Genomic DNA, 15,694 nt, shown 5'->3' on the forward strand with positions numbered 1-15,694 from the left:
CTAATGATGATGTGTTGCTCTAATTAAATTGCAATAATTGATTTAATGTTAAATATGTTAGGTTAGATTATACTTCAAGTAATGGACCTTATTCTACTTACTTTTATAATTGGGTGGTCCTCATTTTGTTTTTGTTTTATTTTTTCCCCTTTTGTTCAAGGCAAGAAGCATGAAGACCTTTCAAAACTCAGGTCAGGTCCCACCTTGGGGGCTTATTTTTACATCCGACATCTGAAGCACTCCGCAGTGAAGCTTCAACATCAACTGGTGAAACCACAGCTACTCCTGCAGCAGGCAACCGTGCAAACATTCTGAAACCTTTTGTTACCTCAAACCCAGCACTGATGGCAGAAATTTGTTGGGCAACAAAAGTGATTACGAGTCATTACTTCTACAAGTCATGTGAGAACATTGGAGCTGTTTTCCAAACCATGTTTCCTGACAGTGGCATTGCAAAGCAGTTCACTTGTGGGGAGAAGAAAGCAGCATATCTTGGAACATTTGGCATAGCACCCTGTTTCTTGTCACTAATGAAGGAGAGAGTAAAGAAAGGATCAGGATATGTGCTTTTGTTGAGGACTTGCCAGCTTGACATCTACTTAAGATACTGGCATGACAGCTGTGTCCAAACAAGGTACTTCCATTCTTTTTTCATGGGGCATCACACTTCAGACCAAATCCATGAGAAAATTTAATCTGTGTGCACAGATGTCGGTTTCCACAGCCTCATACAGATTTCAACGGATGGCCACAATGTAAATTGGAAGCTTTTCTCACTCCTGCAAAAAACATACAAACCCAAACTGGCAAGAAGATGGTGGAGGTTGGGAACTGCGGTCTGCACATTCTGCACAATTCCTTCAGGGCTGGTTGTGCAGCCACCAACTGGGAGCTAGCGAGCGCCCTCTCAAGCCTGAAGTGGCTTTTTAAAGATGTTCCAGCGCTCAGGGAAGACTATTCAGCGGTGACTGAGTCGTCAAGTTTCCCCCTTGATTTCTGTAGTCACCGACAGCTGGAGAATGTGGAGGTGGTGGTTCAGGCTCTTCAGATCCTGCCCTTCTTGAATACCTACATAATTGCTGCAAAACAAGGAAAAGCGGCAGAACCATCCAACAAGTCGTTTAAAGCTGCTGAGAACATTATTGGAGATGGTCTCTTCCCAGCAAAACTGAGCTTTTTTTCTCATGGTGGCAAAGGAAATCTCTCCTTTCTTAAGAAAATACCAGAGTAATGAACCCACGCTACTATTTATGAATGAGGATGTTTCCAGTTTGCTGAGAGGGTTACCAGAGAAGTTCATAAAGCCAGCTGTCATGCAAAATGCCAGCACCACACTGAAGCTGCTACAGGTAGAATATAATGATGTGGAGAACCATGTTGATGTCACATGTTGGATTCATTGCAGCAAGAGTCCATGAGGACCACAGAAACACCCAAACGCTCAAAGGCTGAGGCTGGAGTTCAGACAGAACTGTAAATTGTACTGTAAATTGTTTTTGATTAAGACAGTCTCAAAGCTGTTTAAAAAGGCTACAATCAGTCATCCCTTTGTGAGACATCTATCAGTGCTAGACCCAAGAATGCTCATCAGGAGCAAAGAAGCAAGTGTGAAGAAACTCACCAGTGTTCTTCAGATCCTTGTGGAATCTGGCCGCATCCATGATTGATCCTGTGATGAAGTCCTGAAGTAGTTCAGCCATTTCTATGATCACAGCCTCAAGTCTCACTCTTGACTCGATTTCCAAAGCGAACAGACTTCAACGAGCCGCAAAGAGAAGGTGGTCCACCTTGAGATGGTGGAACGTCAGATAAATGAGAAAGTAAAAGAACTGAATGGGTTTCCATGAGCACTAAACTTTTCTAATGTAGATATGTAGATATTTTCTAATCTGAATGTGTAAATAGACTGAATAAACATCTAAATATACTAATTTACTGAATTTTACTAAGTAATTTACTGTAACACTAAACCCAGAGTAATAATACAAACCATTGTAAGTCACTATACTTTATATACTCTGGCTGCAATGCAAATAGTTTTGTTTAACAATGATTTTCCTTTAAAAAAAAAAAAAAATCTGGGATAATCTGATAATTTTGTTCATTTGATCATTTTTGTTGTTTGAACAGATATAAATGTTGTTGTACTCGCTTTTATATGCAAACATATAAATTGTTTTTTTAAATGCTTTAAAGGCTGTCTGTTGTAGCCAAAAAAAGGAAAGTTCTTTTCTTGTTTTCTTGTGTCTCATCATTCATAGCTAGATAAGTCCTCTGTTGATCCTTTACTCTGGAAATCAGCAACCATTAAATAATCATGATCAAAACATACAATCAAAGTTAATATGAACAGCTGGTAAAATAAACAAAGTGACAATCTCTACATTGATTGCTGTTGGTATGAGGGAATTCTCCAAACTTTATTTTTCACAATTGCATTTATAGTAACAATTTAGATGTGATGATAAAGGCTTCGAGAGTATGGAAAGTTTTGTTTTAGGTACCTTGAAAGTGCTTGAATTTTACTCTTAAAAAGATGTACAAACCCTGTGTCTATGTCTGTTCCTGTGTGTCATGCATGTCTTTCAATGACTTCCAAGCACGACTACAGTGCGGTCTTCCAGGTTATCAGCATCATGTGATGGGGACAATAAAGACACCATCATACCTTGTTCTTGTGTGCACACACGTCTATCTACTTTGAATCTGCCATCCCCAACATGCTTTGTTATATTCTCAATCAATGCTAGCTTTAACTGACTTTGCACTTTGAATATAAGATGTAGAAAAGGGGCGACTATAAGTGATTACATGTCCAGATAATAATTAGAGTATTGAAATAGCTAACTACTTCAAAAACTATCCTCCTAGTCAATGTGTGAGATGGTACGATATTGTCATTTAAAGATTCTCTGTTCCCATCTGCAGGACCAGTCTCTGTGGGCTTGTCTTGCTGGCATGGCAATGGCCAACAGGGAGCTGACCACAGCGGAGATGGCTTACGCTGCCATTGGAGAGGTAAGAGCATCATTTAATGAATCAGTCAATCAAAAACACTGTTTTTGAACCAGGTATTCCAACTCCAGAACACATGCACACACACAAGGAGTGACACACAAGGTTGAATCTCACCAAACTTCAAGGATTTCCACAGAATATGTGAGTCAAAGAGACTAAATTACAGTAGTATCTTGTTCACAATCTCTTCTTTTCTCTCTGCATATCATATCCCCCCTCCTCCCAGTTACCTAGAGTGCAGTACATCAACTTCATCAAGGAACAACCATCTAAGGAGTCGTCTTTGGCCCACATGCTGATGTTCAGTGGTCAGGTCCAGGAGGCTGAGGCCACTCTGTTACAAGCTGGTCTCATCTACCAGGCCATACAAGTCAACATTGACCTTTTCAACTGGGAAAGGTACTACTCTTTGTTTGCGTGTACAAAGGTGCAGCTGAAAGGAGAGGGAAAATATGAGTATTGTTGGAGGATACTTTTTATCAGGCTCGTAAGGGGATATTTTTAACAGAGGGTTTAGTATTTGGGTTAGAGTTGAGGTGAATGAAGCATCCTCATCCATACAAGATGTGTTCTTATGTCTTCATCTTCATCTGTGTCCAGGGCACTGGAGCTGGCAGTCAAACACAAGACCCATGTGGACACTGTGCTGGCCTATAGGGAGAAGTTCCTACAGAAATTTGGCAGGAAGGAGACCAATAAGAGATTCCTGCAGTATGCTGAGGGGGTAAGCTAGGGCAGCCTGTCTGTTGCACTGCATTAATTGATTACGGTGGCAATCACTTGCATTTTTAGCAGTGGAGGGTGCCCTTTTCTAATTCTTTCCCATGAGTTATAAGCTTTTTACACACTGCTTTTACACCCTGAGCACCTCCAGTTGAGAGAACAAACACTCTACATCACTGTGACTTTTTCTCTGCTTTTCATCAAAAGAGCAAAGGGATAAGCCTGTGTAACTGAGCTGTTAACAAAGATGGAGGAAAGGCTTAAACTAGTGACTAGTTTAGCAGCTTTACTTAATCAGTCTCATACTGCTAATAGCAAAGGACATTAGTTTAACTAATCTTATTTCATCACATCTTTCTGTCTCTCTGCCAGGTTGAGGTGGACTGGGAGAAAATCCAGGCGAAGATAGAGATGGAGTTGTCTAAGGAGAGAGAGAAAGCCGCTAATGCCTCTGTCAGGAGCAGCGTGGCTGTGCGACGTTAATGTTCAGGGGACCTTTCTCTAAAACATCAGCTTTGCAGAAATTGATTCCCATGTGTTTTTGACATTTGGTGGATATTAGGTGGTTTGGCCCAGCCTCAGGGTAATAAAACAATGTCTGTACTTGAGGTACAATCTCCACCATTAGTTATAAATACATTAACTTAAAGTAAAAACCAAAGGAACAGTAAGAGATGTGAAGATTAGTAGGCCATTAAAGATATTACACTTGACTTTGACTATTACACTACAAACTTGTGGTGTATGCTGTGTAATACAAGACATTTGCAACATTGTACATGGAAATCTGTTACTGTGGGTGGATAACTTGACTCATAGAATATCATTAAAGGTATCTGTATTTCTCAGCAACAAAACCACTATGGCCTTTCTGTCATAACAGCTTCACAGATATTTCAGTGTCTCAAGTCCATAGTTGATTGTTAATTTTTTCCCATTTGTCAAAATTAATTTGGTTGAATCAGTCATGCAAAAATGTATATATTCGTTCTTGTAAGTGATGCTTGATGTTGTCTTTATATATAGATAGATATTTTTACAGTTTATATATTTGAAAAAATGCCCTCTGTAAACACAAAAATAGAATGTCAGTTAATAAAACATATGAAAATACTGTTTATATTCAGCCTAAATCTCCTCTTTTACCTTTCCTTCCCTATTTCATACCTATTCCTTTAATGTCTTGATGCCTCATCAGTTTCATACAAAGATCACAGAGTGTCTTTGAGATGTTTTTTCAGCTTTACGCATACACCCAGAAGGTATTTCTGAGTGCTTGTGTGTTTTAGAGTCGAATATATCCACAGTATGTACTTCTCTTTGAGTTATTCTTGTATTTCCTTTTCTGCTGAGGTGTGAAACCAACTGCTTGCCATTCAGCTCCACCCCCTGGTTGGCAGAGAGCCAGTACATCAACGGACCATAATAGCCTATCCATCTCCTCTAGTGGCCCAGGAGGGACAAATGAGGGAGAAGATCTATCTCAGGGCTCTCCAGAAACAACTGCTAGACCATATCATGATGGTGTGGACAGATATGGTAGAAAGTGATCGGCATAATCCCCGAAACTGTGAGTGGCCACAGATGCTAAAACATGAGAGAAAACAGTAGATGTAGGAAAATCTATCAATGGGTTCATTCTCTCTTGCCGTTGCTTTTTTTTTTTTCTCTCTCTGACTCACTCAATTTCTCTTTTTCTACTCCCTCCAGTTGCTTTCTTTCTAAGCCTACTCACTGTGTGATAAACCATAGTCATCCAGACCATTCACCATTAATCTATGAAAAGACTTATCAGTGAGGAGTCAGGTTTCACATGCATTAGAACTAAGAGTGGCCACACACATTGAAAATGATGATTGAAAATCCTCTTGAACTATACAACACAATTTTAGGTTTTTGTTTCTCTATTTGGTAAGAAAATAATACATTTTGCATTCTTTCTATTTGATATATCTATATTCTGCATTTTACTCAATTTTGCACTTTAGAAGGACACTAGATATTTTGAGCCTCATGCATAAATGTTTCAGACTGCCAGACTTTGGACTTTAAGTGGTAACATCAAATGGACTATGTTAATATTAAATATATTTGAAACTGTGCTGCACAAAATACAATACAGATACTTTAGATTTATTAAAACACAATGCTGTAGATCCATATTCAAAGACTAGCAAGTTCTTATACATTAGATTGATGGCCAACAATACAGCTCCCCCAAAAATACATTTCCTGGATTTAATGTAGTATTTATGAGGAGGATAATGCTCATTGATTTGACCTTTATAATTTATCTGTTGTTTGGTCCGGTGAGTGATACTGTAGCTGTAGGATCATTGGCACAGACTCTAATGTTGCTTACACTGAATCCGTCTTGTGTGTATGTTGGTGTACTGTGTATTTGCCTCTGTTTATCTGTCCGTTTTGTGCTGTGCTGCTTTCTCTGTGTGTCTCTCTGTATATCTTTGTACACACAGTATATGTTTGGATTTGAAATGTGTACTTTTGAAGAAAAGAGAACTATATCACTCTCCTCTCCAATGCCAGGGGATGTCCCAGTTTTACATTATCTGATTAAAATGTCTCTAGAAGACTGATTATGCCGCCTGATCTCAAACCTTCTGTTACAGCTCAGACATGGAGTTCATGATGAAGTGCAATGATTGTGAAGGGAAGAGAGAGAGAGAGAGACATTCAACATTCACACCTCTTATGGTTCGAGTAGCACTCATACACAGCCAACACTTCATGCATCTTGGGGTCACATCCTCCATCTCATCTACCCATCAGTGGGTTTTGAGCATGGACTGAATGCTTTTAAGTGCAAACACCACCCACTCAGCCACAAATTTCCCTGTGGAAAGGAAAGCCATCATTGTTCACTATCTACCATCATGGTCTGGCAGTATTGGATTACACAAGCCACCACAATCACACTCAGATTTTCAGTGTCAGGGGCATTAGAGGAGCTCAAGGTCTCTAATTGTCAAGTCTCGTTTTTGCAGATACAGATGCTTTAGCATCAACTTCTTCAATTGGGTTGATTTGGTTCTGTTTCGCATTTTAATAGCTAATCATCTAATAGAATTTTTAATTTCTGTATACTCTGGTGAATAATAATGGATATACTGCCTCTTAAAAAAGTGTCCAAACAAGTAAACATCGGCCTTTCCAGTGACACATAACCACTGTGGAGGTTCCTCGGATATATCACTTTAGCTGATTTGATAAGGTGAGGGTCACTCTGTGTCTCTTTACAGCTGCTCAAATACCATCAACACTTTACACTTCACCATTCAGGAAGGGTAAATATATGAGTCTTGCTTGCCATGAGTAGAGTGCTTGATCTAGTGGATATTCTCGTTGTAATACATTTTTCTGCTTCTCATTTGGCAGAGGACTAATGATGCGCTAACATTTCTTCACGTCTGAGTTGGAGAGGAGAGGATATGGCAAGTGTGACTGTTTACTTCACTCAAAGTCAAAGTAAAGTGACACCTAGTGACAAATGAGTGTTTTCAATATTATAACAATTAGGCATTTTAATGGGCAGTTAATGGAAAGTGCACCAATACATGTAATCCAAGTAAACAGGTCATTGAGCTTGATAGAAAGAGGTGTGTGTGTGGTGTCAGTTTGGTTGTAGAGGCAAAAAAGCCACTTCTTGTCTCATTCGTCAGGAATGTAAATTAGCAGGGAATTGTTAAACACCTAAGTTCAAACATACAGGCAGATCTGAATGTATTCATCGATCTGCCAAAATCTGCCAGGACAAAGACATAACATGACATGCGAGTCCTGTCTAGTATCACGCTTGTTTCCTGTTAGATGCCCCCTTGTCTCCTCCTTCGCTTGGTGTGACCTGTACATCATCAGTGCCGCTCAGGGCAGCAGTTGGGATCTTGTCTGACATTGCTATCATCAAAATACAACTTTGTTTTCTTGGCAGCTTAAACCATATCAGTATGCCAGCTGTAATCTCTGCCTTTGTTTTCCTGAATTCAGAACCTGGAAGACACTGATAGATGTACTGTACATGGCCTCAGGCAGCAAGGCTCTCGGGATCAGAGCGTTTTTAAAAAATTGCACATCTATGCTGTGGCTTCAGCTTTTGCAGTGGGCATATCAGACACGGCTCAGGTCACTGATAAAACGCTCAGCTCTCTGTGAAATGTGTGTATGTAGCAGTTGAGAGAATATTGCTTTCATGCTGATAAATTAACTGGCTCCTAACCTGGCTGATAAAACATGTTCCTCAGACAGCATTTAAATTGAGATTCACCCCTTCATTCTCCCTTTCAGCCCACATTTCAGGTTACTGAGGGGAGAAAAAAACCTAAATATTTTTTTCCTTTTGGATGCAAATTTGATATAGAATAAATAAAAGAATAGCCAGTCTTTCAGGCCCAGCAGCATATTTAGCATTATGAGTAAGAACTGTTTCACGGTGCCACTTATAATTGAGTTGCTGAAGTAAAACTTAATGCGATTGTACCGGAGCCAAATGAGCTGTCCCAAAAACACAAAGAGTGTCAATTTCAGCAGCCCTCGTTTATTTTCTAATCTCCTTTACTTAACCCAAGCGGTCATTTGCATACAAAAGGCGAGTAATCCCCTATAATCTTGCAAAACACGTACATTTTCTCAGCCTCCTCTTTTATTCTTAACATTCAGGATTATAATTGCACTTGAGTTTATATCTCTGCAAGATAATTACCCTGATGATATTAAAATAAGAATGCTATATTGTCTCTGTAGCATTGCCAAAGATCTGTTTCCCGTCAGACAGAGTTCCGAGATGTCCTTGGGCTGTGCTGCTGTCCTGACACCTCCAGGACATCCCGTCTCTGCTCTCCAGCTCTCGGTCCGGCTGCTCTCACTCTGCCCTGACAGCTCCTCTCGTTTTCCGACAGCAAGTTGTCATCGGACCGGTCTCTGTGCATCTCCTGCATGCTTTCCTCATACGTGGGCAAATATTTGACCTCGTCGTAGGCTGGCAGGTTCGGAGAGGCGAAGCCACCGAGCCTGTGCTCTGGGTACCGGTCCAGCAGGGAGTCCTGGGACGCCGATGCGTGCCCGTGAAAGAGGGAGGGCTCCTCGCTGCGGTCGTGGTGCGGGTGCCGGCGGGGCCGCGGGCAGATGATCCGCTGGATGAAGTAGCCCATGGCAAAGAGCAGCAACAGGATCAGGATGCCCGACAGCTTCCGCGTAAACCAGCTTACGTTGTCGAAGAAGATGTGGATGGGAAGCTTGCAGCATTGCACCGCGGAGCTGGCATTGCCGTTCCCGTTGACGATGGGCGGGCAACACTGTTGCCCATCGCCGCACTGGACCCCCCCGCAGCTTCGGAGGGCTTGACAAGCGGAGACCAGACATGCCCACAAAAAGGTGCCAGTGGTCCCGCACGTCGTCCTGCCGCCGCACGGCAGACGGGGCATCATTTCTGGATCTCCAGGTATGGAAAGTTAGTGCGCGTCTGTTGCGTCCCCCCGGTCCCAGTCCGTTCAGGTGTTACAGGTCTGCTTTTCTTTCCAGCTGTGCACTAATCATGTGTTCTCACAGCCACTGCAGCGCGGAGCAGGACAGCAGGTGCCCCCTCCACCCCCCCACCCCCGCCCCCTGCTGAGGACGACCTGTCTGCTGTTGCATGGGCGATAGGAGTGGCGCAAAAGCGCTGTCAGGAGGGAGCAGTGATGGGAATCATGAATAATCTTACATCATTATTGCGTGAAGACTTTTTTTTCTAAATTTCCTAACATGGCCTTTTCCCAGTGCAACCCACAAATATGGTTCCTATAACTTGACATTGTCATATCCAGCACTATCTAAACTGCCCAAGAGATTTGTGACCCCAACAGTTTCATATCAGTAACCCTCATCAGACAATGTTTGCTGCAGAGCTCCATGATTTATGTTAAGATTCAGTAGAAAATCCTGTACATGTAAGAGAGGTGACGAGCATAGATGGGAGAGTGAGAAAACATTTTACGCTATTATAGCCTGTCAAACTTGACTGGTCCTCATTCTGCAGTGGTGGAGGAACTATTCTGATCCTTTTAAAAGTAAAAGCAATACAAAAAATACTCCATTAAAAGCCCTGCATTGAAAATGTCACTCAAGTAAAAATGCACAAGTGTAATTAGCAAAAAGTACTTGAAAAGTTAAAAGTTATGACCCCTGCAAACATTACACTATTATGTATTATATTATTGGACTATGATTACACATGTGTAAATAGCATTTTACACATTAATGCATGTATACACATATTTAAGATAATAAATATGATTTGTATGTAAAATCTTAGTATGTATAATACCCAAACTGAAAACTATAGCTGTCAAATAAAATAATATCCTCTCAGTTGTAGTGGAGTGGAAGTGTAAAGTATCATGAAATACTCAACTCAAGTAAAGTACAAGCACTTTAGATTTGTACTTGAGTGTAGGCTATGTACTTGGTTACATTTCACCACTGGGGGCAACCCCCTAAAGGATCCCTACAAGTCCTCAGACCCCGTTTTAGGGACCATTGCCCCCATTAGGCTGAACCATGCTTTACACATATATCCTTACAGACTCTTGAATGGACACAGTGCCAGATGTAACCAATAAGGGTAAATGCCCCTGATATAAGGCGCCAACAGATCTACCCCTCTCATAAAAAATGAATCGTTCTCGCAATGTGGGCTGTAATGGCCCCCCATTAGAAGAGTGTCTGGATTCACATTAGTCCAGCATCACCCCAGAGGACTATGTGTCTGCAGCATTGAAGAACATAACCATAAAACTAAATCTCCAGTTTAAACGATAGTCTCCTCGCCCAATGTGTTAATTTACATTAAAGATGTTCCTTTGGACAACATCCAAGTATGACAGACGGCTCAGTAAGCCGTGCTACAAATACTGAATATTAACTGATTAATTAAGCCAATCTGATTAATTTGTCGTATTGCAATGAATCAGCATCTGTATGAATAATTTTCTGCAGTGGCTGTAGTAGATTGACAAAGGTCACTCTGGAAGCCTTAATGTCTTTATTGAATCTGAAAGGATTATCTCTCCCTCTTTTCCTCAGTAAACAGGATTTATGATATTTAGATGGAACAGAGAAGACTACAGTTACTATATTTTAGATAAAGGGGATCGTAGTGATGAGATATGGTCTCACTGTGTTTTGTGAGGTCTCCAGTGTAAATCATGTGTCGGATCCTTTTAAACTAGGGAACGTTTTAGCCCCTTTTGTCTTCATGTTACTCTTTATCGCTAATAGCCAGTCTGTATTCCTTTCTTTCCCAAACAAGGCCTAATGCACAATATACCAAATTGAATTACTGGAGAATTATGACGTGAAATTCAGTAGAAGGGCAGGATCATGCAACCTAATTTATGCAGCATCATATTTCTCTCTGTAATCTGCCTCGATTACGGAAACGTGATCGCAGGGCGTCCTTCTAACCAAATAAACAAATACACAATCAATAGCTGGTGGCCAGTTGCTCTGAGAGTTGAGTTCAGAAACCCTTTTCGGTCCATTGTTTCGAGGGCTTTCCCAGCACTTCTGCTATTCTGCTTCTTAGTGGGCACTTATTGACATGTAAAGGGAACAACTGCTATTTTTGACCACAGCTTTCAATATACACTGTCTCTTGAAAGTAAAGACAAATTCTGCTTTCTCAAGAGGAAAGCTTGTGATCTTTAGATTTGTAATGCAACCCAAATTAAACCAGTCTAAGTAATTATGAAAGCAGGGTGCATTTCAATGTTTCCATTTTTTTTAAAATCTTTGTTTTTCACTGATCACTGAGATTTTACGACAATATATCAAACTATAATCTGTTCCCTCTCCGCTCATTTACTTGTTTGTCCTCTTTATCTCATTATTTCTCCTCCTCGAGAGTGTGCTAACCTCACATCCTGCCTCTTTTTCCCGCTTTCCCTTACATCCACCACAAAGTGCTGCTCTTATATAAAAAAAAAAATAAAAAATTCTCTGTCTTTATCTATCTTCCCTCTCTTTCTTGTCCTCAATCCATCCAGGAGCAGCTTTCAGCAAACACATCAAGCTAATTGGAGACCAGATAAGGACATTAGGACAAGTGTTCTGTGTTTTTTCTAATAATGCATGGTAGTATATTTACAAAAATGGGGTTTCTGTAATTTAACAGATGGGTTTTTGATGCACACTGAGGCATGAACTTCAATAGACAGATGTAGAATGAGAGAGAGGATTGAGATGAAACAGTGAGGAGTATGTACACAACAAATCTGTTAACACCAGCAACACAATGGCAGCTGCTCTCATGTTGCATTAACTGACACGATAATTTGAAGTAGTAGCCTCCCGTATGGCTAACAATTAAAATGATAACACACTGACTCTAGTGCATCACTGTAATAGATGTGCTGTATGCTTCCATTAATCTGGCACAAAGGTCTCTTGTGTTGTGCTTAATAATTCAGTCTTATGGGGTCCATTAGCTCTGTATAATGATGAATGGCAGCGTTCATTTTCATGTGTCAGAGACGTTGATGTACGGACCTCCCAACGGTCAATGTCACGGTTATCACGTTTGCATTAATTATGAAACAAAGAAAGCCTTGTCAGGCCTTGGGCTTTGTTAATGGACCCACTGATGGTTCTGGCTTTTGCTTTGTTTGCACCAGAGCAGAAGTCACAACCTCGGGGTTACTGCCCCGAGACCAGCCTGAGCCTCTGTCGTCTTTTCTTGCTGTATTTAAGGAAACAATCTGATCTTTACATCATATGATATATTGTTGTGTTATATAATCGATCATATAGTGTCACAGATTATATTAAAAAAATCTCTTGCTGTGTAAGCATATGTAATAATAGTTGTGTCTGGGAAATTGCAGACTATGGAGGATGAGTGCATAATTTTTGGCTTGTTTAATGTTGTGTAAATACTGTATCTATGCAGTTTTAGGCCCAGAAATGCAGGATACGTGTGTGGGTGTCATCAGCGTCTGTGTATTCCCATCAGCTTGAACTCTAATAAAAAGCAGGGCTTGCAGTCAGTGTAGATTGTGTGAATCCAAAAAGTCCCACACCACAGCTATTTCACACCCACGTACTTCCTCTAATCTTATCGCTCTGCTGGCTCAGAGGTCTTTAAGTGTATGGGATTGTGTGTGTGTGTGTGTGTGTGTGTGTGTGCGTGCGTTGAGAGGAGCGTGCATACTTTTATGTATGGGGCATCTATATTTGTATTGTAGTTTGTTTGTGGGGTTAAAGTTTCAAGCATTTTTTCTCATTTATATGTTACTGGACAAAGTGTGGTGGTGAGTGGATGGCAAATGGAAGCGAGAAGGGATGACATGTGACACAGGTCATGGGATAGACTTAACTGCATAAACTTTGTGCGTTTCCAGTCAGAACTCCACTGAACAAGCGTGTGGATGTGGTCATTTCTTGCAAACATGTTTGAAAGAAAGTGGGCGCCTATTACCTTTATGTGGCTTGTTCTCCCAGCGTTGTGTAGCTTTTGGCTCAATGATGAATCAGAATTCAGACTTCCTTTGAGGAGAAAACCTGCTCCAAGAGGCCAAAAAAATCCATAACAAAAAGAGAGGGGTAAAATCCCCTTTTCAGTCTCAAGGGAATCACTTTCAGTGCTCTTAATAAATCTGATGAGCTGGAAGGTTTCTGCTGAGCTGGGCTTTTTGACAGTATGGTGAATAACTGTATAAGGTTGCTCTTACGATGATCCTAGGGCATAATACACTTCTATCATTTAGACAGGTTTGATGGGTAATTGCACTAAGTGATTTGACTCAGCATCACTGCTTTCTGTATAAATGGGAACATCATTTTGCCTGGATAGATTTATGCAGATATATATCAACCCCTGTCTTTTTGTTTTTTGGCAATACTACCCCTCCACACTGCCACAGGGGTGCCTATTGCTGCGAGATCAAGACTCTGAACATGGCTAATGATATTCTGTCTGAGAAATGTTGAACTAAACTGCAACTTTATTTAGCTGACAAAGCAAAACAATGGCATTACATTCACAGTATTACTGCATTTACACAGTGATAGCCAACTGACTTTATTCTCCCATGTCCTGACTCTTTTCCTCAGTGCATTTCACACAAATCTAATGCACACACACACACTCGCCCTCAGACAGATTTAATAGTTCTCATCAGAGTGAGGTGACTGTGGAGCCCTGGGGGGGCCAGACACAGCTTTTCCACGACTGCCAAAAAGCCCCCAACCAATCCAAAGGACCGGGACAACCTCATTTTTCCCTATAAGATAACCCATCTACAAACAACCAACTGCAGATGACTCACACGCATACATACACACACTCATACATACCGGACAGACACCTGGAGGTTAAATATAGGATAAAATGTTCCCATTACCACATGTTTTGAGACTGGAGGCGGAGGGCAGGGGATTTTTGACCCCCTGCCTCCGCACTACTGCGCTGAGTCACTCATAGAAGAGGAGGGGGCGAGGGGTGGTCTGCGCTTCAGAAGGTGACTAGACTTAAGTCTTCAGTTGCGTCCCTCCTACCAGAACGCCCACGTTGTGTCCCAGGACTCAACGCTCTGTGGCCTCTGAATGCACAGACTTCCCCGAGGGCTCTGAAATATGGAATCAACAACACGGAGAAAAAGAGGGAAAGATAAAAAGCGAAAGAGGCCATGACACAACACACATTATACAGAAATGCTGACAGGCTAAGTATACAGTAATATAGAGAAATAAGTGCAGAGTATGTGTAAGAGATGGAGGGGTGGGGGGTGTAGACTAATGTGAGAGGAGAAATGGAGGGGGTAGTCAACTCGAGTTCCTTGGAGACATGCAGGCACTAACCTCTCTTTTTTTCCCCAATTTTTCCCCAATTACGGCCTCCATTCCTCATTCATTGTCTCTCCCCTCCAATCCTCCATCCAGTTTTATGGATGTCCAGAGACAGGAAATCTGTTAATATGTGGAAATGTACAACAATTAAAGCCAATCCCGTCTGGGTTAGTATTAGAATTCTGTGTAGGTGTCAAATCCACACACTGACAACATCAGGAACAGATGTGGTGCATGTCATCTTAGAAAACAGAATTTACACATGATACAAAATGTTTTTGGATCAACTCTGATGTCTTTCACAAAATGAACATCCATACATGGGATGCTGTACATTAGACGTTTGTATATTATGACTTCTTCAGCTCTTTGGATTTTTTGGCAGACTTGTGTGAAAACAAAGCTCATATCCGCAGAAATTTATTTTGCATTGTAATCAAGATGCCAGGGTTTCCAAAGATATTAAATATTGCATGCCAAATTAAAGACAAATTTGTGTAAATGATGTACAGTGGAATTTTCCACTTAATCAAAACAATGCATCTATAGAGAACAGCAAATTAGATTTGAGTATTTAATTTAATAAATTTGATATAGCCTCAAAGCAATCAGATACAAACAGATGGAGAATATAGGAAGTATATAATGTTGTTAAACTCTACTGAAAATGTAGACTATCTGACTTGGAAGCTGCCTTTTAAAGTGAATATTAGGAGCACAGAGGTTTAAGTGGTCAAACCTTTTTAGCCAAGCTAGCGGCATGGCTCTAGGGAGGGATAGCAATGTCAGTCAGCCTGTCCGCCCCTTTGATCCATCTCAATAACTGTAAGATGGATTGCCATAAAATGTTGTACCAGATATTCATGGTTCCCAGATGATGAATCCTGCTGACTTTGGTGATCCCTTGACTTTGCCTTTAGTGCCAACATGACATTCGGTGCACACATTCAAGATGAATTGTAGTACCTTTGGTGATCCCCTAAGTTCTAATTTAGCGCCATCATCACGTCAGACATTTTTGAGTTGTAGTTTATGACCAAATACCTGCCAAACTGATGACATTCCCACCAGCTTCAGTTGTACTTTGCTTTTAGTGCTAATTAGCAAATGTTAA

General features: G+C 40.9%; 2 protein-coding genes across 6 annotated transcripts in view; one reads left to right on the forward strand and one right to left on the reverse strand.

Moving 5' to 3' along the window:
• The window catches only part of ift80 (intraflagellar transport 80 homolog (Chlamydomonas)), a 44,098-nt gene extending 39,231 nt beyond the window's left edge, over window positions 1-4,867 (forward strand). For all 5 annotated transcript variants that reach the window (XM_067594886.1, XM_067594887.1, XM_067594888.1 and 2 more), the window contains exons 17-20: window positions 2,929-3,018; window positions 3,245-3,417; window positions 3,619-3,742; window positions 4,114-4,867. In XM_067594886.1, the coding sequence (XP_067450987.1) occupies window positions 2,929-3,018; window positions 3,245-3,417; window positions 3,619-3,742; window positions 4,114-4,224 (498 nt within the window). In that variant the 3' untranslated portion in view covers window positions 4,225-4,867. The remainder of the gene's footprint in view (window positions 1-2,928; window positions 3,019-3,244; window positions 3,418-3,618; window positions 3,743-4,113) is intronic.
• Window positions 4,868-8,273: 3,406 nt separating this feature from the next.
• On the reverse strand, window positions 8,274-9,345 carry LOC137186187 (uncharacterized membrane protein C3orf80). The gene has a single exon (XM_067594898.1). It carries the CDS (start codon window positions 9,180-9,182, stop codon window positions 8,523-8,525), a length of 660 nt encoding a protein of 219 aa, XP_067450999.1. The 5' UTR covers window positions 9,183-9,345; the 3' UTR covers window positions 8,274-8,522.
• Between the last annotated feature and the right edge of the window lie 6,349 nt (window positions 9,346-15,694).

Source organism: Thunnus thynnus, chromosome 7 (assembly GCF_963924715.1).
Source record: "Thunnus thynnus chromosome 7, fThuThy2.1, whole genome shotgun sequence".
NCBI classification, from domain to species: Eukaryota; Metazoa; Chordata; class Actinopteri; order Scombriformes; family Scombridae; genus Thunnus; species Thunnus thynnus.